At 39.2% G+C, this 21172-nt stretch overlaps 2 protein-coding genes across 2 annotated transcripts; one reads left to right on the top strand and one right to left on the bottom strand.

Moving 5' to 3' along the window:
* Positions 1 to 3658: 3658 nt before the first annotated feature.
* On the bottom strand, positions 3659 to 8271 carry LOC308401575 (uncharacterized protein; the record flags this gene model as incomplete). The annotated part of the gene is made up of 3 exons (XM_080889849.1): positions 8151 to 8271; positions 4720 to 8004; positions 3659 to 3775 (listed from the first exon to the last, which is right to left on the bottom strand). The coding sequence occupies exons 2-3, from the start codon at positions 7771 to 7773 to the stop codon at positions 3659 to 3661; spliced, it is 3171 nt and encodes a 1056-aa protein (XP_080745975.1). The 5' UTR covers positions 7774 to 8004; positions 8151 to 8271.
* Positions 8272 to 10670: 2399 nt separating this feature from the next.
* On the top strand, positions 10671 to 11878 carry LOC308401574 (uncharacterized protein; the record flags this gene model as incomplete). The annotated part of the gene is made up of 2 exons (XM_080889848.1): positions 10671 to 10800; positions 10995 to 11878. The coding sequence occupies 2 exons, from the start codon at positions 10671 to 10673 to the stop codon at positions 11780 to 11782; spliced, it is 918 nt and encodes a 305-aa protein (XP_080745974.1). The 3' UTR covers positions 11783 to 11878.
* Between the last annotated feature and the right edge of the window lie 9294 nt (positions 11879 to 21172).

The raw sequence follows: 21172 nt of genomic DNA, 5'->3' as shown, positions 1-21172 counted from the left end.
GCTAGCTTACACTGAATTTCAAATGGATCTGACAAACAACAAAAAAGTTGATGTGGCATTTTCAAATGTAGGGCAGTCATATTGGCACACAGAAGAAACACAGAAGGCAACATGTATGAGGCTGTAAGGAGTACGCTGAGATGAGTGATTCAGTGGGAGTGGAGTTTCCGTGTGAGGAATGAAAAAAGGGGGAAAATGGTGACGCTGCAGTTAGGATTCAAAGCATCAGCAATACTGCACATTTATCACGTAACCCTGTTGGGATGTATAATCTTCTGCTTAGTTCTCACATCCAGTGCATTTAACTCAAATTGTAAACAAAATATCTTTCTTTCTAAATTTTCATTCCTACTCTACATTTTGTTCTTTTAAAGCTGAATATTTGATTCATTTGCTACTCAGAGCTGTAGTTACACACTTTGTCTGTAGAAAGCACAGAATGAGCTGCATGTCAGAGGGCAACAGTTCTAGTACTCTGGTCGTGTGTGAGCTGAGCTGGGGGGTCACCTGTGCTTTGGAAGCACTCAGAGACATTACATTACACTCACTATAATTATGCACATAAGATGCAGGGTAATAGATATGAAGTGTAAATATACGCTCTGGGTCAAGTTTATTGGCACGGTACAGCTTGAACAAAACACAAGAGCCATTCTGTTTTGAGTAGTATATTGGGATATTAATATATTAGAGCTATTTGTTTATATTTTTCCAATATTTTTGTAATATTTCGTAATATATTGTCTAATTTTGGTACTTTAACTCGTCGGTTATCGTTCTCATTGTCTTGAAGCAACTGTGGCCACATAATTTCCTCAGGGATTATTAAAGTATTGTGATTCTGATTCCTGTTAAGACACTTGGGATAACAAAAACAATAATATGTATGCTCTGTCAGTTGGTTTACATGGTTAAAGAAGCATGTTTAAAGTTTCTGTGCAGGCTTCACTAGTTCCCCGGTGTTTTGAACAGTGAAAATAGCGAGCCACTGCTTTCACTCAGAGTTTGAAAGTGCTCCGCAACAAAGTACAGTATGACCAGGATTATCCAGGTAACTTCATGACAACCTTGGGTTTTCAGTACTATGAAAGTAGATGAACTCTTACTGCTGATCACTTCTTACTTCTTACCAGTAGACAGGTAACTTATTCTGCAAACCCACAGTGCTGTAAAAGAGTATTTGTTTACTTCTGGATTTCTTACTTTTTTATATATTTGTCACACTTAAATGTTCAGATTAACATAAGATAAGTGTTTCCCGTGTCTTTATGGTAAGGTTGTGATATTGATAAGTCTGTTAACTCACACAGTCTGTATTTTTGTTAGATTTTTTCCTAAGCTTCAAATATGTTAAAACAGGGCTTTTCCTCTCACACACATTGCTGTGTGGATTTTAGTCTGTATTATGTTTTTTTAACCTCTATTTTTTTCCATAGTATAGTTTTATCTTTTTTGAAATGTCAGCTGCTCTGTTGGCAATACGCTTACTAGCACTTCTGATAGGTTAGATCATGTCAGTACCACCTCTTTTATGTGACCTTTTAAGGTTTTTATTGGCTTTTTTGTTATACATCACTTAGTAAGTTGATGACCAGCTTCATTTGACCGTTTATCCTGATTGACAATGTTAGGATAAAGGAATGCAGATGAATGGAGAAAAAACCTGGTATATGGAACTTTCTTTGTGGTACAGGTCTCAGAAGTTACCCTTATTATGGATTGTTCTGCAGCATATCATGCTTATACTATTGTAGTGTTTATTGCCAATATATACTGTACATGGCTCAATGTGCTCATAGTGAAAAGTAAAAGATCAAAGACCAAAAAGGACCTTCTCACCACCAACTCTCTCTCTTTCCCTCAGTCCTTGAACTGTAGTTTTACTGTAATATCAAACCTAACTTAACCATAAATTAACTATAAACATGTGGATGTTTGATAATGAAACAAACTCAGTGTCAGAAAAGTCTGGATGCATTCACATAGGTGGGGCCGACTGTCCATGAAGTAGAGGCAGTAGAACCTCATTGGCAAAGCTGGTATTTTCTCATCAGTTTTTCCTTCTTAGGCAGTGACTTGCTAGAGTTTAGGACACACACTGGGACACACTTTTTTGGTTACTTCTCTAATTTATGTGCATGTCAACGTGACATAAAGGCAAGCAAATGTACTGTATTATTATTATGACTTAAAGGTTTATGTTTACTTTGCTGTTCACACAGGACCTCCTGATATTCACAAGAGTGCTAATGTAATTTGAAAACACTGAAAAGTGGCAAAGTAATTAGTTTTCAAGTTTGAGGAAAACCCAGTGAGACCAAAATTCAATAAATATGTTTATTTCAGCTCGGTTATTTTAGACATCTGCTTTAAGTTTGGAGTTGTACCAAATAATCTGGCACAATACACCTTGGTAAATGTGGAAACAAAATAGTATGGACGTCTTCAAGGAAGTGGTGGCACATAGAGCAGAGTACATCATCTATCTTGAATATTGATTGATTCAGACTCCTTGAAGTAAAGTGAATCTTCCGTGAGGGAATATTATTAGCGAGTGTAGCATCCAGTCGAACTGAGAAGGCCAGAACTGATGGTTGTTGAATGACCTTTATTATTCCTTGCCGTGTATCAGACAACGAACCAACGTAAGAGCTAGACAAACAAATGAAACAATTACCATATTATTCATGTACAGCATCTTAACCGCTCATTACGCTGGTCTAACCGTTATCTATTAAACTATATAATACATATTATGCATTTCAACTTGCTCAAATTAAATCTTATACATTACAAACCTTGTTCCCCTGTCGACTGTAGCTAGAACCATTTGTCTTCGTACAATTTAACCATAATCTTCTCTCCCTTTTCTCCGTTAGTATTAGTTTTCCGTTTTCTTCCGTCTTTTTTGTACATCCAATTTTTACCATTACATCATTCACTTCCGGTCACACAGGAAGTTACCAGAATAAAAGCACAAATGTTATATTACGTGAATATGCGCTAGCTTTACATATCCGCCGTTACACTCCCACCAAATTATTTGCTGTTACAAACAAAATAAAACACAAATAATTTCTAAACAGGTAACTTAACAATGATAATACCTTTGTATATGCAACAACAAATTTTCATTGCATTTTAACTGCTTAATGCATCTTACTTTTCACAACTTTCTAACAGTAGAATCAACTTATGAACTGGGCGTTCCACTGTAGACATCCTTTGCAAACGTTCACCCTTTTTACTAAGGTTTCTGTCTGCAAAGGTTACTTTGACCTTTCTCACAAGTCCATCTTCGTCTGTTATGGTGTCCACAACCCTACCAAGTCTCCATTGGGATCGTGGCAGTATTTCTTTCTTGTCCATCACTATGTCACCTACTTGCATATTCCTTTTAGCAGCATGCCATCTCTGCCGAACCCTGATGTTGTGAAGATACTCTCTCTTCCATCTGCTCCAAAATTGCTCCGTTAGGTATTGTACCTGACGCCATTGCTTCCGAGCATACAGATCCTCTTTAACAAACTGTCCTGGAGGAGGCAAAGCTGTTGTGGTTTTCATAGTTAGGAGATGATTTGGAGTTATTGGTTTCAAACAGTTTGGATCATTGAGATTGTCTGTCGTCAACGGGCGGCTGTTTACTATTGCAGCTGCTTCATAGAGAAAGGTTCTGAGTGATGAATCGGTGAGTCGTCTCTTTGCGAGAGCAAGTGTGGCGTTGAGGACGTTTCTCACAGTCCGAATTTGTCATTCCCATACTCCACCTGCGTGGCTAGCATGGGGTGTGTTAAACACAAAATCACATTGTTTTTCAGATAGAAAGGTTGTCAGTTTTTCAGTGTCTATTTCATTCAGTGCTGCACACAGTTCATTTTTGGCACCTACAAAGTTAGTACCTCGATCACATTTTATTTGTCTGACAGAGCCTCTCAGAGCTATAAAGCACCTTAGTCCATTAATGAAAGCGTCCGTAGTCAGGTCTTCTAACATTTCTACGTGTACTGCTCGTAAATAGAAACAAATGAAAAGGAGAGCGTACCTTTTGTTTTCTTTTCTTGCTTGCTTGGTTAGGAACGGGCCGAAAACATCCATACCACAATATGTGAAAGGCGGAGAGTGTTCGACTCTTTCTGTGGGGAGATCTTTCATTTTTTGTCCTTCCACAGCTCTCCTTAGTCTCCGACATGTCACACACTGACGGATGTAGTCTGATACTGTTTGACTTAGCTTGGGAATCCAATAACCGCTGGACCGTATTTCGTTCATTGTGAAGCTCTTTCCTTGATGATTTATTCTTTCGTGACAGTGAGCGATTATGAGTTTTGTAGTATGATGGTCTCTTGGAATGACAGTTGGATGTTTGAATGTGTTAGGAAGCGATGAGTGTTGTAGCCTTCCTCCCACCTTGAGCACATTGTCTTCGTCCAAGAAAGGATCCAACTTGTAAATTTTGTTGCTCTCATGTAGTGCCTTTCCTTTGCTTAATGTCTTTATCTCATCTGAAAATGTTAGTCCTTGTAGGTTTTTGATAATCACCATTTCAGCGTTTTGTCTTTCAGTTACAGTGCTGAGTGACTTTGATTTGTCTCTGAGTAGGAACCGCTTGAGACGTGCTATGGCACTGACAGCATGTGACCAGGATGAGAACCTTGTGAGACGGTCACAGAGACTTCTGTGTTCTGTAGTTTGGCTGTTGAGTGTTTGCACGTTTCTCACCTCTGGATCTCCCACCAAAAGTTCAATAGACTCTTTAGTTGGAAGGTTTAACTTCTTTTCCCATAAGAACTGAGGGCCTGTGAGCCAGTTTGATGATAGCAGTTCCGCTACTGATGTGCTCCTTGATGTTATGTCAGCGGGGTTTTCACTCGTCGGTACATAGAACCATTGCTGTGGTGTAGTATTGTTTTGTGTCTCACCTTCAGGTCCATTATCATCAATCTCTTTGGCATCACCCCTTTGTATAATGTCATTCATGTATGTGACATAGTCTCTTTTGTATTTTTCATCACGCATTGGTTTACATTTGAGCTGATTGAGTCTGCTCTCGGCGAGTTGTCTGTTATCTGGCATTTGTAGCCTTTCTTTAAATGGCAATGGCATTTCATAATGTCCCTTTTCTGCTTGTGTTATGCCTTGTTCAAGTTTCTCAAGAAACCTAAGGTCGTCTTGAGACACCGTCTTTTCGTTTATTTCGTTTTCTTTAAAGTCCCTTTCTAGTGCACGTATTGCATCTGCGGGAGTACATGGAGGCATTTCTTTAACAGTTATTCTGTGACAGAGACTCCTTGTTGTCTCTGATGCACTGCATGGCACTGAGTTGCCAACTATGCTCCATCCTAAATCAGTTTGGATGGCATATGGCTCATTGTCTTTACCTAAGAGTACTTGTCTAGGCGCCAGAGCTTGGGGACAAGTATAACCTATCAGGAGACTCACCTCACAACTGAGGAGCGGTGGGATCTCATCTGCAATGGACGACAAATGACTCCACAGTTTTGCCGTGTCACATGTTGGTATGTGTTCTCTATTTGCAGGTATGTAGTCCTTTGTGTAAGCAGTTGGGAGCCTTAGCACAGTTGCTGAATTGTAACCTCTCACTAGAAGATCACACACCTTTCCGCTGCTTACTACTGCATTTTTACCCATCATTGTGGTAAGTCTGAGTTTTACAGGGCACACATTTGCTTGCAGTTTCTGTGTTACATCCTGATCTATAAAAACAGTGTCACTCTGCGTGTCTAGTAGCGCATAGACTAGTTTTTCCCTTTGTGGATTAGCAGCCGTTGAGACCCATACTGGGACTATCATGGAGGTGCTGACTGTGTGTTCTGCTCTAGCGACATTTAACGCCATGGCTGTTGCACTTTCAGGTGAGTTCCCTTGTGTTGCGATGTCTATACTCACTTGAGCTTGCTTTTCTCTTTGCAGACTGATGCTGTAGTTCTCATCGTGAAGACAGGTCGGGTGTCTCTTAGAGCAGGTTTCACAAGTGAGACGCCGTTTGCAGTCCTTGGCACTATGACCTTGCTTTAAACAACCACAACAATGTTTATTATCCTTTACATGTTTCTTTTTCATTTCCAGGGTCATTTGCAGAAAGTTTGGGCACTTTATAAGTGGATGCAACTCTTGGCACAGTGTGCATGAAGAACTGTTGTATATTTTAGTCTTTGCATCTCTTTCAGTTGTGTTAATGTTAAATACACTTGCCTTGTTTCTTTTGACTTCTTTTGTGTTTCTTTTGTCATCATTTGTTTCCGGGGAGCGAAGTGCATGTATGGAAGTGACTGGGTTACATGCTACTTCTGCTTCAAGCGAGAGAAAGGAGGCAAATTCACTAAAGCTGGGGAATTCACCACCGCCCATGAGTATCTTTGTTACATGCCTGTTCCATCTTGTGTTTATCCAGTCTGGCAATTTATGCAACAGTTTCTGATTTTCTTCACAGTCATTGAGTATTTGCAGTCCTTTCACGTGAGGCATAGCAAGTGTGCATGCATTCACAAAATCAGCAAAGTTCCTTAGCCCATCAGCATCTCTCGACTGTATTTTAGGCCAACTAGATAACTTCTCTCTAAATGCCCTTTGTAGCACGAAAGGCTGGCCATACCTTTGGTTTAACTTTGCCCAAGCATCGTTATACGCTTCTTCATCATTTCTGAAGAAAGTCCCTTCAAGGCACTTGCGAGCTGAGCCAGTTACATACCTTTTCAGATAGTACAGTTTATCTGCTGCTGACATGCCAGTTTGTTCAATAAGTGACATGAAAGTGGATTTCCATTCAATAAATTTTATTGGCTCACCACTAAACATCGTTGGTTCTGGCGTGGGGAGTCTATTTATTCTTATGCTGTCTTGTACCGCCTGTGCAAGCTGGCTGACACTAGGAGGGGTTGTTGGCGCCGGTATGGAGTATGATGGTACAGTGTGTTTGGGTGTGTGCTCTGGGTTCACCTTTTCCATCTTAACTGAATATGCATCATCAAGTTGCGACAACTCTCTGTTGTAGGCGTCCAACCTGGCGCGAGCGGCTTCCACCTCCCTTTCGGCTTTCAGGCGTTCCAACTCTGATGTTTGAACTGCCATTTGTTTCTTATGCTCCTCTTCTAGAGCCTTTATCTTTTCCTTCTGTCTTTGTTCCTCTTGTACAATCTTGTACTCTGCCTCCTTTGCTGCTAGTTCTGCTGCTGCCTCTGCTCGTTTTGAAGCAAGATGTGAGGCTGAAGACAGTTGGCTACGTTTCGATGCTGCAGTTGAACCATAGATGGATTGGGCATAATCATGTTCTAATAGTCTGCGTAGACGTTTTCTTTCATATTCTCCATCAAAATCTCCATCTACACCGCTTATTCTTTCCAGGATGACTTTCACGATGTCATGAGTAACTGCTTCACATGCATCGGTTTTTCTTCGTATGTCTGATGAAGGTGCAATGTGACTTCTCATTTCAGTGTACAACTTTAGCAGTTCATCTTTTCTTTGCTCTACATCATCTGCAAGATCTGCCATTTCTTTCTCTGAAATGTCCAACTTTAATCTTTCTCTTGTTTCTCGCACTCGTATTTTCCATTGTTCATAAAGAGTTAATAGTCTTTTTTCTTTTTTACTTATCTCTTCTTTCTGATAAGTTAGCATTTTTTCGGTTGGCACCTTGGCTCTTTCTGAACGCCTTGGAATCGCAGAGTTACTTTGAGCTTTATCTTGTGGCTCATTTAATATTTGTTCTTTGTTTGCAAACTGTTCATTAATGTCTTCTTCTGAATCCTCCATTTTAACTTTATTTTCCTTATGCCTTTCGCCGTTTTGTTCTCTGACCTGCTTCTGCCATCTGCTGGACGTTGTGGGAATTGCCGTTAAACCTTGAGCCCTCTGGTGTAGCAAAATGGCGGCGGTCAAGCTCTTACTGTAGCATCCAGTCGAACTGAGAAGGCCAGAACTGATGGTTGTTGAATGACCTTTATTATTCCTTGCCGTGTATCAGACAACGAACCAACGTAAGAGCTAGACAAACAAATGAAACAATTACCATATTATTCATGTACAGCATCTTAACCGCTCATTACGCTGGTCTAACCGTTATCTATTAAACTATATAATACATATTATGCATTTCAACTTGCTCAAATTAAATCTTATACATTACAAACCTTGTTCCCCTGTCGACTGTAGCTAGAACCATTTGTCTTCGTACAATTTAACCATAATCTTCTCTCCCTTTTCTCCGTTAGTATTAGTTTTCCGTTTTCTTCCGTCTTTTTTGTACATCCAATTTTTACCGTTACATCATTCACTTCCGGTCACACAGGAAGTTACCAGAATAAAAGCACAAATGTTATATTACGTGAATATGCGCTAGCTTTACATATCCGCCGTTACAGCGAGCTTAACCCTGAGACCTCTAACCTGTCATGCCTGACATCCGATAATTTATTCATCGAGATGGGAACTTTCAGACAGGCAGGGAGAAAATTAAACGCAAAACTGGACAGTCAGATAGAAAGACAGACAGAGCAGAAAGAAGACAGATGCATGAGCTAAAAGAGTAATGACTAAACAATGACAGATGCAAAATGCTTTGAAAGTTAGATGATCAGGCAGGTGAAATTCCAGACAAATGCTGGCTACGAATAAAAGAACTATAATGACGTTTTAAGAATAAAGCAGAGAAGTCAAGGTTCACCTCATATACCTCACGTGGTCACTGACTCTCTTAAATCTGACTCCAATAATCCAACTTTATCTCACAATGTTACTGTATGCATGCTAGAAGATAAAAACCACGAGCTCAGCTTGCTGAAAGAATAGCTTGAACTTTACTGAACATGATTGGTTAGATAATAAGGTTTCTCGCCTAAATGCCACGGCAATTATAAGAGACATCCTTTCATACTTTATATTATGCAATGTCAGTGACAAACTGTCCCCAGCTGAAATGCGTTTTAGGATGATTTTTCTCCGCGTGTGCCAAAACAGTCGGACAAAAATGTGTTTTGAACCTTTGAGACTCACTTATCAAAATATATACAGATGACAAAATTGCTTTGTATAAAACGCTGAACTGAATAATGGATCATCAGTCTAATGAACAATGTGGTGAGTCTGTTCTGGTACACCGACCGAGCACAATGACATATACACACATGGAAGGAGAAGCAACGCAGCCTCGCTGAGTGACTGTTTGACCTATTCAACACATTCTAAGTCCTCTGGCAAAAATAACAAACAAAACAGCGCCGCCGAACATGTCACAGCATGGTGGCAATGAAGCTCCACAGAGACCCCGCTGACTTGCTAATTCAGAAAAAATATCGAACCCGGGACAATCTAACAAAATAAAGGCTTGTTCACTTACACGAGGACTTGACAAAATGCAGAGGGTGGTAATATTACATTCCCATCTGCACTCTTTCTGTGTCGTTGTGTAAATTTGTGGCTGTGCTGTATCCTGTCCCAAGGCAATTAACATGACTTGAAACAAGTGCACCTCTCTAACTGTAGAAACTAAGTCAAAACCCATTTAGCCATACAAACAAAAACGTTATGTTTATGTTGTTACTGTTGCTAGCGTGCTCGCACTTATTGACTTTCACTCATAGCTGCACAGAGTGCTCAGCCACACATCACAGTAAATATGATGAATTGGTCTTCTTTGAGTGTAACACACTCCTGGCCCAAGGATGATAGGCTTACAGTTAGGTCCATAAGTATTTGGACTATGACACATTTGTTTTTGTAGTGTCGCCTCTCCACACCACAGAGGATTTTAAATCAAGTAATCAAGATTTGATTGAAGTATAGACTTTCAGCTTTGATTCTAGATGTTTAATCGATGTTTATTACTATTCAAGATTTAGAACCATTTTATGCAGCCTTTCAGAGGCTTAAAAGTAAAAGGACAATCTAACATAATTTTAACAATGATTTTTTGTAATACTTGGATTTAACACTTAGACCCCCGGAGAGCAGTCATTTTGGTTTTCTACCTTAGACCCCCGCGGAGTCATCATTTTGCGTTTCTACCTTACTTAGACCCCCGGAGAGCAGTCATTTTGGTTTTCTACCTTAGACCCCCGCGGAGTCATCATTTTGCGTTTCTACCTTTAAAAGCCGGAGAGCAGTCAGTCAAATGCTGGAGTCATTCATATGTATATTAGGTCGTTACCTAGGAATTCTGGAGGGAGGGGAGTGGGGGTGAGTGATTGAGGGGGTTTGGGAGTGGAGTGTTTCAGTTTGCCATCTTAGGGAGAAATCAACACATGTCCTTTGTATGTCCTTTGTTGCTGACATTTATTGATGAAAACAGTACAAAAAACCAACCATTTGTACACATATTTACAAATAATGATAAAAAGTGAGTGAGTACATTTCAACATTTTCAGCAATCACTCACAATCCTGGCACTGCCACGGTATCTGTCGTCTGCATTTACCACATGTGTACCTGTAGCAGTGAACACATTGCACAGTGGCCTGATTTTTTTTGCATCTGTGTTTGACCTGGGGTGTGACCGGCTAGGTGTGGAGGGTTGTGTCCGAAGGGTATATATACACTGCACTTAGCCTACTCCTTCATTGAAGAATCTTCATTGAAGAATCCTCTCCAAGGAAAGAAAATTCATCGCCCTGAAGAATCCTCTGGTGTACGGACCTCCTCTCCAAGGAAAGAAAATGCAGAGAAGACTCACCACTCAGCAGGCCTTGGAAATGATCCTGACAGAAGTCGACCCTTGTGACTCGGATGGAGAAGACCTAGCAGTTCAGCCGGATTCGGACTCAGAGCTGTCTGATCAGTCTTCCGGTTAGTTTCATTTCATGTTATTTCCTTTTTCATTTCAAACAAGTAAGTGGATGTAGTTAGTAAGTAAGATATTTCAGACATTATTCTGATACAGAGGAGGAGATACTGGAATTATAATTAGTATCTATGCATGCATTTGTGATTTTGTTTGACCTTCCCATTTTGCTCACAATTTGAATTTGTTCACACTGCAGATGAGGAGACTGCTTCTCCACCGAAAAAGAGACCTTGTTTGGGGACTGAGACAGCGAAAGATGGCACAGTGTGGCGTGAAGAACATGTGGGGACCTGTCTCCCTTTCACCCCAATAGAAGCGTACGCTGCAGATGGAGAGCCAACGGCTAAGGCCAGGAGAAGTATCTCGAGTCGCCTTCAGAGCTTCCTGTGTTTCGTCACTCTTGACATGCTTCGTAGCATTCAAGAATGGACTATTCAACATGCACAGCAAACGGAGCATGTTCATTGGTTCATGGACCTCCCTGAACTAATGGCATTTATTGCAATTGTGATCTTGCGGGGGGTTTGCAGGCTTCCATCTGTAAATGACTGCTGGTCAGCAAACCTGGGAAACCCACAGATAATTGGAACTGTGGATGTGATGGACCAGATGGTTCGGGAGTACACTGTCCGCAAAGGAACACGGCGCTGGCCAGTCGCCGTGTTTTATAACATGATTGACATGGCAGCACTGAATGCACATGTGCTGTATCAAGCATGCACCGGGACGAAGGAAAGACGGGTGGACTTCCTGGTGGCGCTTGCAACAGAGTTGGCTCACTCTCATGTAGCTGCGAAGAAGGCAAGAAAAGATCAGTTGCTTCGGGCAGAACCCTCCACACCGAGCCCTGGAAAAAGGGCCACGTGTCAGGTCAAACACAGATGCAAAAAAAATCAGGCCACTGTGCGATGTGTTCACTGCTACAGGTACACATGTGGTAAATGCAGACGACAGATACCGTGGCAGTGCCAGGATTGTGAGTGATTGCTGAAAATGTTGAAATGTACTCACTCACTTTTTATCATTATTTGTAAATATGTGTACAAATGGTTGGTTTTTTGTACTGTTTTCATCAATAAATGTCAGCAACAAAGGACATACAAAGGACATGTGTTGATTTCTCCCTAAGATGGCAAACTGAAACACTCCACTCCCCCACCCCCTCAATCACTCACCCCCACTCCCCTCCCTGAGAAATGATCCCCACACACTGGAAATTGCAGCAAACTTGTCAGTCTTTGCTCGATCACAGCGGGTGGACTTGTCATCAAAGCGTAGGTGTTGCATGATGTTTTGGAAGCGGTTTCGTGCCATAATTCCAATTATCTGTGGGTTTCCCAGGTTTGCTGACCAGCAGTCATTTAGAGATGGAACCCTGGTAACCCCCCGCAAGATGACAATTGCAATAAATGCCATTAGTTCAGGGAGGTCCATGAACCAATGAACATGCTCCATGCACCACTCAGCAGGCCATTTGTAAATATGTGTACAAATGGTTGGTTTTTTGTACTGTTTTTATCAATAAATCTCAGCAACAAAGGACATACACCCATGTGTGTTGATTTCTCCCTAAGATGGCAAACTGAAACACTCCAAGTTGGTGACTTTTGGAGATTTATTTCCCTGGATGATTGAGAATGCATCAAGATGAAACACAAAAGGAAGTTCACAGCTTTTAGCAGCTCCCCCACCCCCTCAATCACTCACCCCCACTCCCCTCCCTCCAGAATTCCTAGGTAACGACCTAATATACATATGAATGACTAGCCAATTTAGCTTCCACTTCCACCATTTGACTGCTCTCGGGTTTTATAGGTAGAAAGGTAGAAGCCTGGGGATGCTAGTTAATATGTGTAATTGCAAATATCAGAGAGAAGCTTTCTTTTTTTTTTTTTTTTAGTAAAGATAAGACTTGTTAAAATAACGGTGCGGTGTTAAGAAATTTATTAGACCACCTGTCAATAAAAACAAGACAACACAAATATTTTAGAAATCTATCAAAAACTTACTGCTTATTTAAAACAAAAATAAATATGTTATTGAGCAAATGTCAAACCGAATCCACTGTTTGTTGTTTTAATTATTTTTCTGTTCAAGAATGCAAATAAAAAAACTCTAATTTTCGACAAAATTACAGTTTAAAAAGTAATGGGCTTTTTTGTGCTTCTTTTGGCCAAATTTAAATATGAAAATTCATGGATTACATCAATAAATATATTTTAGCAGTAAAAATATAATTTTGATTAAAGAGGTTGCACGTACTGGTGAATTAACCATTACAGAAAAAAATATTTTGGTAATTGCTAGTACTGTTAATTTGGGGGAACCATGTCATAAACCTTACATCGGGTGGTGGTCCACAAATTGTTAAGCACTCTAATTACACCTTGTCTGTGTAGTTGACCTCTTTCTTTTTTCATTTTTATCCATTACCAGCAGCAGCATGTCCTGCTTCAAAAGACCTACAGTGTCTATTTCAGATGAGCAGTATTGGAACATTTAGTGACTGTAAACCCGCATATTGACCTCACAAGATGGAACAAACCAAAATGATATAAAACAACAATAAATAGTAAATTCAGTAAACAATAGAGTTACCATGTGCAAACATGACACACAGTGACTGATATTGTTATCTGTTGCTTGTCTGGTAACCCTCGAGTGAGTATTAAAATGCTCGGACTCTTCTATTTTTAAGCACATTATTGTAAATTTAAACAAAAGCCTGTTGTTGCATTTTGAAACCACGAATCCTTTGTGATTTTTGCAGAGTTTTGGTGTGCCAGCATGAGCGGGACATGAACGGCCAGGATAAGAAACGAAGAACTATTTGAGTGTGATATTTATTTCTTGTTTCATTTCATTCATTTCAAGTTGAACCTCTTCTTCTTCTTCTTCTTCTTCTTCTTCTTCTTCTCTTCTTCTTCTTCTTCTACTTCTACAGCAATGGTCTCCACATTGACCCAAATCATATAAACTAGTTTCCAAAAAAGTTTGTGATCATTTTAATGACGTGCAAAATCCTCCAAATGCTACATTTGATAAAACTTGATACAAAGAGTGATTTTCAAGAAAAAAACAAAACAAAAGAAAATGTGTTCATTTTGAATGTGATGACATGAATGTGACTATTATTTTAGCAGTAGCAGTAGATATAGCAGAAATAGCAGTGGTAACAGTACAAAGTTAAGGCTGTTGTATATTACTCATAATATCCAAATATCTGGGCGCTCTGGTGAAAGATCTGCTACAGGTTTATGAAAGAATGCTTTCCTCTGAGGACGTCTTGTTATCACTGTCATTCGCTTTCGATTACAGTGTGAAGGATGAGTTGTTGACAGCCCAGAGATGTCTGCATGTGTTTTAGCACTTCAAGCAGATGCTGCTGAAAGCTAAAAACTTTGTAGTAATGGATAGAGACTATATTGGCCTCACAAAGCAGCTCTAGGGGAAGTTCTTGTTAAAAAATAAATAAAGATGATTGGTAGGCACAAGTCCATAGGGTGTATATCCCAGCCAGTGGCTCGTTGCCTGTTGGGAAGTAGATTAGTCATATCTCTTTTGTCATATCACTGTATTAGTCATATCTCCATTGGTGCTCTTATGTAATCTTCTGCCTCCACATGTTAATGCGACCGTTTGGCCTATAGTTAATAATGCTGCCAGAAGCATACATGTTTGCATTACTATAGTTCTTGTCACTTTAACAGCCCCTCATGCATAATTGCCATGCAGTAGTGAATATTAGAGATGGCACGATACCACTTTTTTATGTCCGATACCGATACCGATATCATAAATTTGGATATCTGCCGATACCGATATGAATCCGATATAGTGTGTTTTAATCAATAAAACTGTTTTTTTAAAAATATCTTGCTGCATTTTGTATAAGTTCATACTCAAGTTTAAAACAACAACTACACTAAAGCTATTCTGTTATACCTATATGCAAAAAAAAAATATTTATAGTTCAGCAATACTGATCAATCTAATAAACTTAAACCTACACCATCCTCCCTATTCTGGTATTTTAAAGAGTACTTAGCGTAAATATTAAGCAACCTAACTAATAGGGTTCCAACTCCCAGCAACAACAAAAATAAATAAATAAAAAATAGGGAACCACCCCTCACGCTCCACCTCATGATGCTTAATCAACGTAATCAACCTTAATTTGATGCAGTGTGAAAAAAAAATGCACAGAAATCAATTATTTTTCAAGAAATATTAAATAGATTCAACATCTTTCTTCAACAAAATTGCAGACTGCACAGATGGTACCTTCCCAAAGGAAAAAGTACTATAGCTTACTAGGGTATATATATTAGACTTAATAGTCACTATATACAGTAATTGACTTCTATTCATTTTACATCAAATTAAAACTTTCGGTGTAAGATTCGGATAATTATTTATTAAAAGCTAGACATTTTAAATAAGAATAAGAAAGAAAAGTATGTCTTTGTGCCCCCTTTTCCCTGTTAATGCCCTATCGGCCCCCCTGGCTAAACTTTGCTAGATCCGCCCCTGCACAGTTACCAGCGTCAGCTACGTAGAAAAAGATCCTCGAGTAGAAAGTAATATTAAATACATTCTAACAACAGCTGATCAAGCTTAAACGTGCTGCTGTTGTTTAGCCGCTGGTTTCCTCTTTCTGGTGCAAAGTGGGCCAAAAACAAACCAGAGAGATGGACTCGCGACAGAAAAGCCGATCAGCTGATCGTTAAGCAGTTTCATGATTGAAGTAGCAGCAAGAAGAGGCAGTCGCTCCATATATCGCTTGTTAAGCTTAACGCAGGAATGCTTTACAAACATTCAGAGATGGACTTACACACTTGCTTTACTTCTCTCGGGGATAACTTTGTTGGAGATGAAATGCCGGGTTGCTAGCGAAGCTCCAAATGCTATCCAGACCACCGACAGGTCCCGCATGCCACAGCCGCTCTATCAGGTGATGCATACTGCTCCGACGTGCTAACGTTCTGAGGTGAGTTACGGCGTGTTGCAAGTTTTGTGAGGTGCTTTCGTGATATTTAATGGATCGGATTACATTTTTTATTTTTCTCCGATATCCGATCCAGTAATTTAGGTCAGTATCGGACCGATACCGATACGTAATATCGGATCGGTCCATCTCTAGTGAATATGCCTACTAGCATGTTGTGCTGACCTTTGGGAGTGTCGCAGTTCATCCATTGATATCTAAACTGTAAAGATATGCAAAGATTTCTCACCCAGAAATTTGTTTTCCATCACTGTTTAACAATAATGAACAGTTCATGAAATTTAAATTCAGTCCAATTCAGTTTTATGAAGCATCAAATCACAACAGCAGACATCTCAAGGTGCTTTATAATGTAAAGTAGAGACCCTAGAATAATACAGAGAAAACCCCAACAATCAGACAACATCCAGCTGTTGTAACTAAATATATTTCTTCTCTTTGCGATTAATATTTGTTAAAACAGACAGAGAAAAACAGTCTATTTTGAAGAGGAATATGATGCTGTCAGTGGGTAACTTGTATAATCACTGAGCTTCAATAAAGACAGTCATCCAAAACATATTAGCAAATCTACAAAACTTCAGTTGTGGAGTCAGTCCTTGAGAAGCTATCTTACTTTGTATTCCACTTGGAATTTAAGAACAAATCTATCTCTATTCAAGTCAATTCAGTTATTTGTTATTTATATAGTGCCAAATCAAAACAGCAGTTGCTTCAAGGCGCTTTTTATTTTAAGGTACAGACCCTACAATAATACAAGGAAAAACAGAGAAATCCCAACAATCAAAATACTGCCTATGAGCAAAACTTTGGTGACACTGGGAAGGGAAAACTCCCTTTTAACAGGAAGAAATCTGTCTGAACCACACATAGGAAGGTTGAGCTTTCTGCCGTGAGAGGTTGGGGATGAGGGGGGGAAGACAGGACAAAAGACATGCTGTGGAAGAGAGCCAGAAAATAATAACTAATTACTAATAAATAAATGCAGAGTTGATTATAAACACAGTCTCCTCATGTGCCTGCCCTAATATTCCATAGCTGAAATAGAAACACAGATATCAGAAAATGTAAAGTGGTTAATGAAAGATCTGTAACCCTGAAAAATCCTGAAATGTAACTCTTAATATGATTCACTATTTGTCAAAATTACTTATTTACCTGTGGTTGATTATATCACCACAAACAAAGGCTTAATTATTACATTACTGTGATCCTTAGGAGTTACATGAAAATCATTTTCATAATGTAATCAGTATCTGTATCTATAATCTGTATCTGTCTGCTTTTTTGTGTTAGAAATTATGCTGATTAAATATGTTTGACTGCTTCTTGTCTGATACACCAGAACCCGTCCATTCAGTGATTTTCTTCCATTTATCCAATTCAGTGTGATGAGTGAGCCGGTTGGCACTTATCCTAACTGGCACAGGGGGGAAGAGGTGTGGTATACTCCAGACAGGTCACCATCCAATCAAAGGGCCAACACAGACACACAGACAACCACACAAAAATGTAAAATCACCAATTAACATAACACATCTCCCGTGACTGTGGGAGGAACCCGGAGTACCTGGAGAGGGACAGGCAGAACATGCAAACACCACACAGAAAGATTTGCCAGTTGATTCAAACCCAAGATTTTCTTGTGAGGTGATGGTGCTAACGACCACCATTCCATTCCCTTCTTTTTAAAAGCTTTAGAGTTAAATTTAGTCTAAAAATTTTACAGAAATGAAATTAAGTTTGTACTTTGCATAAGTGTTCTCCAAGTTTTGTTCTTACCAAGTTTAACTAGATAAAGTTACTCTTGGTAAAATTGAGTTAAATTGGACTCAGTGTGTGGGAGTTTCATCACTTTCTGATAATAGATGAAAGTCAAACAGCCACAGCACAAATTCTGAAAACAAGCGTAGCCAAAGAAAGTAACAATTCAGAGACTAAATCAACATCAAAGGAACAGGGACCAACATCAGCCGCTTACTGCAAAATCTCTGTTTGTCTGACAAGCCAACATCACATAGCTGTGGCTGTCTTGAATCTGCTTGATCCACTTTGGCAAGACTGTCAGGCTCTCTGAAAGACTGCTACAGATTGAGGCCAGCAGACCTGCCGCATCCTGTGGACAAGTCCTTTTTATAGTTCTCATCTTCATCCCACAGTGAGCTGGGTCCAAATGGTGTAAGCCAACAGTGACTGTCACAGAAAGCAAAGAAACGTAACTTCAGCTACCTCAGAAAATAATGATTACATTTTGTTCTTTGGTAATCTGAGATTCAAACCCTGAGAAATCTATCTTGGTAGCATCTTCATTTAAGGCACCCTTGTTTCTTTTGTATATAGACTCTCACAAATAAATCTATTTATATTCATATAGATTAAAGTTCTGGGTCTTTTGTGTTTTCAAACATAGAACTGTAGGTCAGGGAATTAGAGATGTAAAAGTATGTGCGTGTTTTGCTGTAAACCATGTTGGTAAAAAAAAAAAAAGAAGAAGAAAAAAGCAGAAAGCAAGAATCCAGGGAACTCATTTAATCACACTTATTCAACTTGGTTTCTCTCATTAAGAAATCAGGTTACACAAAGTATTCTGGTTATGTAAGCCCTAGCAAATATGACCCCAGGAGCTTATGGATGGCTCAGGTCCAACATTCATTTGCAAATCTTGCCTCAGAAACTAAACTAATTATTTAGATAATGTCTTTATTCTTTGTCAGCAGCAGCACAGGAAACATCATCAGCTTCTGACTGACTTTGAAAGTTAGAACAAAAAGGGGGGGAAAAACCCCTCCCAAAACTTGTGTTTGAGAAATACAGCCTGTGAAAAACTACCAAAGGATTTGCGGGTGATGATGCGTTGGATGTTTTTCTTTTTTCCATCTAGGTGAACAACATGTTATCAAAGACTAGCCTTTCTCTGATTCACTGTCTGGAGAGTACGCATGTTTTTTCAGTGTTTGGCATAACCGTGACAGTGCATGAAATTCGTAACAGTGTGACTATAGTATGCACATTCTGCCACCCTACAGGAGGGAAGCAGGGCGACCACTGTGGGCCTTGGCCTACTGTTGAAGTAGTATTACACTGGCTCTTTAAACAGGGAGGTTACAACTTAGATTAACATAAAAATAGATTAGTTACAGCACACACTGACAAATGTGACTTCTGCTATTTATGATCAATTGGTAGCAGTTGTTGAAAACTGTTGGGGGTAATTCCACCCGTGGGCACCAACCTCTACCTGTTTCAGGCAGACTCGCTGTAAATGATTTGTGAATACATTTCACTCCAAGGTTTCCTACCTGCGGTTCCCACTCATGACTAGAGTTCAAATGTGCCTCTTAAATTTATCATAGGTTTTGAACCTGTGCTTTTTGGATAAGCGAAAAAAAAGAAGAAGAAGCTTGCATCAGCTGTGTGGTTAAATGATTTAAGAAACTCCAATTTTAAAGCCAAAAGCATGTTCCAAGTGCATTTATCAGGTATTATCACAACCTGACAATGCATGAAAGAAAACTGGCAGGCATCCATGATAAATCTTCAAGGATTAGGTGTTTTTGATGACTGCTTTTTGTGCAGTTGTACAGATTTATACGTACCTACACAGAGATTAATCAGACAAAAATAATTTAGAATATGCACAATTTCAACATATCTCCGTCACATAAATAGGTGTCCATCGTGGCAGGATTTTGTGCACCATGTGATTTAGCAGGATTTGTAGATTTTGAAATCATTTGCAAAGATCGCAAGGCTTATCGGCAATGACAAAAACATCTATTATTAGTTTTTACTAAAAGATATGTAATAATAATTCATAAATTACTATATAAGTTAAATAAATACAGTGTTATGTATTTTTCAAACTAAATGTGGATTGATTGTGCCAGATGTAAATCTGGGAGCTCATGCAAGAGCCACTGTTTCATAAGAAGTGTAGCAGCGGCTCTCTGAGAACAACACTATGTAGTGTACATCTTACATATCCCAGACCATGACATGTGTGGCTGTTACAGTTTAGTCATTAATATTCACTTTGTCCGTGAGTGGTCATCATGTTTTGGCTTGTTGGTGTTTATTGGGCCTACAATGTGAAGAAGGCATCACATTAAATCTGTGCTGCTACATAAAACATTTATGAATCTGATGGTGGGATTCCCAATTATTTCCAGTTGCTGAATCTTTAAAAACAGCTTTTTCTTTCAAGTTGTGTTTTATTTGCCTTTTGGTGTAGCAAGAAGAGAACTCCTGTTTCACTCTGAGACCCGTAACATATTATTTATTTATTTATTTTGAAGAATAAATCATATCACCAATCACGTTACTGGATGGAAATTTAGCCTTCAAAACATCTCCTCGGACCTTTGTGGCTGAAAGAGTCTGGTTTGGAAGAACACTGATTTCCCAAACGCCAAATATAGTTGTAGTTGCTTCTACATTGACCTGCAAACCTCTTCATCTCTTAAAGAAGAAGAAAATGAAAAAAAGTCTCCTTTCTGTTCTTTTCATCTGTAGGATTTCACATTATCAAGAAAAGCATAAAAATAGGGCAAATGTTGGACAATCCTTATTAGTGGCACTTTTTTCAATCTTTTTTTTTTCATCTGCATGTTTTTCTTTACCTTTCCCCTTTCGCAAAGGAAGAGCAGACGTCGCTGTTTGTTTTCAGAGGCATTTGTCAGCAAAATCATTCAAACAATTAAGGAGAATTAAGAATTAAGGTGGTGCACAAGCAAAGGAATGATGTGATCACATGTGACCTTGTGTGTGATCTCTGCGAGCACTTCTACTTGTCTCGTGTTTTTGTAAGGATTCTGACAGTTTTATGCACAACTGCAGAATGTATGTGTGTTTAGAAGTAAAAAGGGCATATGCACCATGCATTATTTATCCTGTGCCGTCATAGACTACACAAGCAGAGTTAGAGTGGTTTACAAAGCTGGGTGGGGCTGTAGAGAAAATAGTATTAAGCATCTCTCAAGGGCAAATCAGATCAGTTTAACAGGGAGTTTAAGATGTCAATTCTGACACTCCAGCTGTTTGTGAGCAGGGCCAAAGTCTATTTCTGCACTGATCCCAAATCACCCCAACTATGATGGACTGCTACTGTGTTACTGACAGGTGTTTAAAAAAAGGAGACACTTTACTGTAGCTATTGAAGATAACATTGAATGAGTTCATGTGCCGCATGACGTGAAACTATTTTAATTAAATCAATCTGTTATAAAGCTTTAAATGAATTAAATAACATCAAACTACTTTCAACAAAAGATGCTCAACATCAATTTTTTTAAAGTAATTTCTGCTTGATTATTTAAATGTGTTATGTTCTATTCAGTGGTCATATGCATGGTTGTTGGACATTTCAA

Source organism: Rhamphochromis sp. 'chilingali' (assembly GCF_963969265.1).
Source record: "Rhamphochromis sp. 'chilingali' genome assembly, chromosome: 8".
Taxonomy (NCBI): domain Eukaryota; kingdom Metazoa; phylum Chordata; class Actinopteri; order Cichliformes; family Cichlidae; genus Rhamphochromis; species Rhamphochromis sp. 'chilingali'.
The sequence above is the reverse complement of the archived record's forward strand: the minus strand, read 5'-3'. Positions and strand labels throughout refer to the sequence as shown.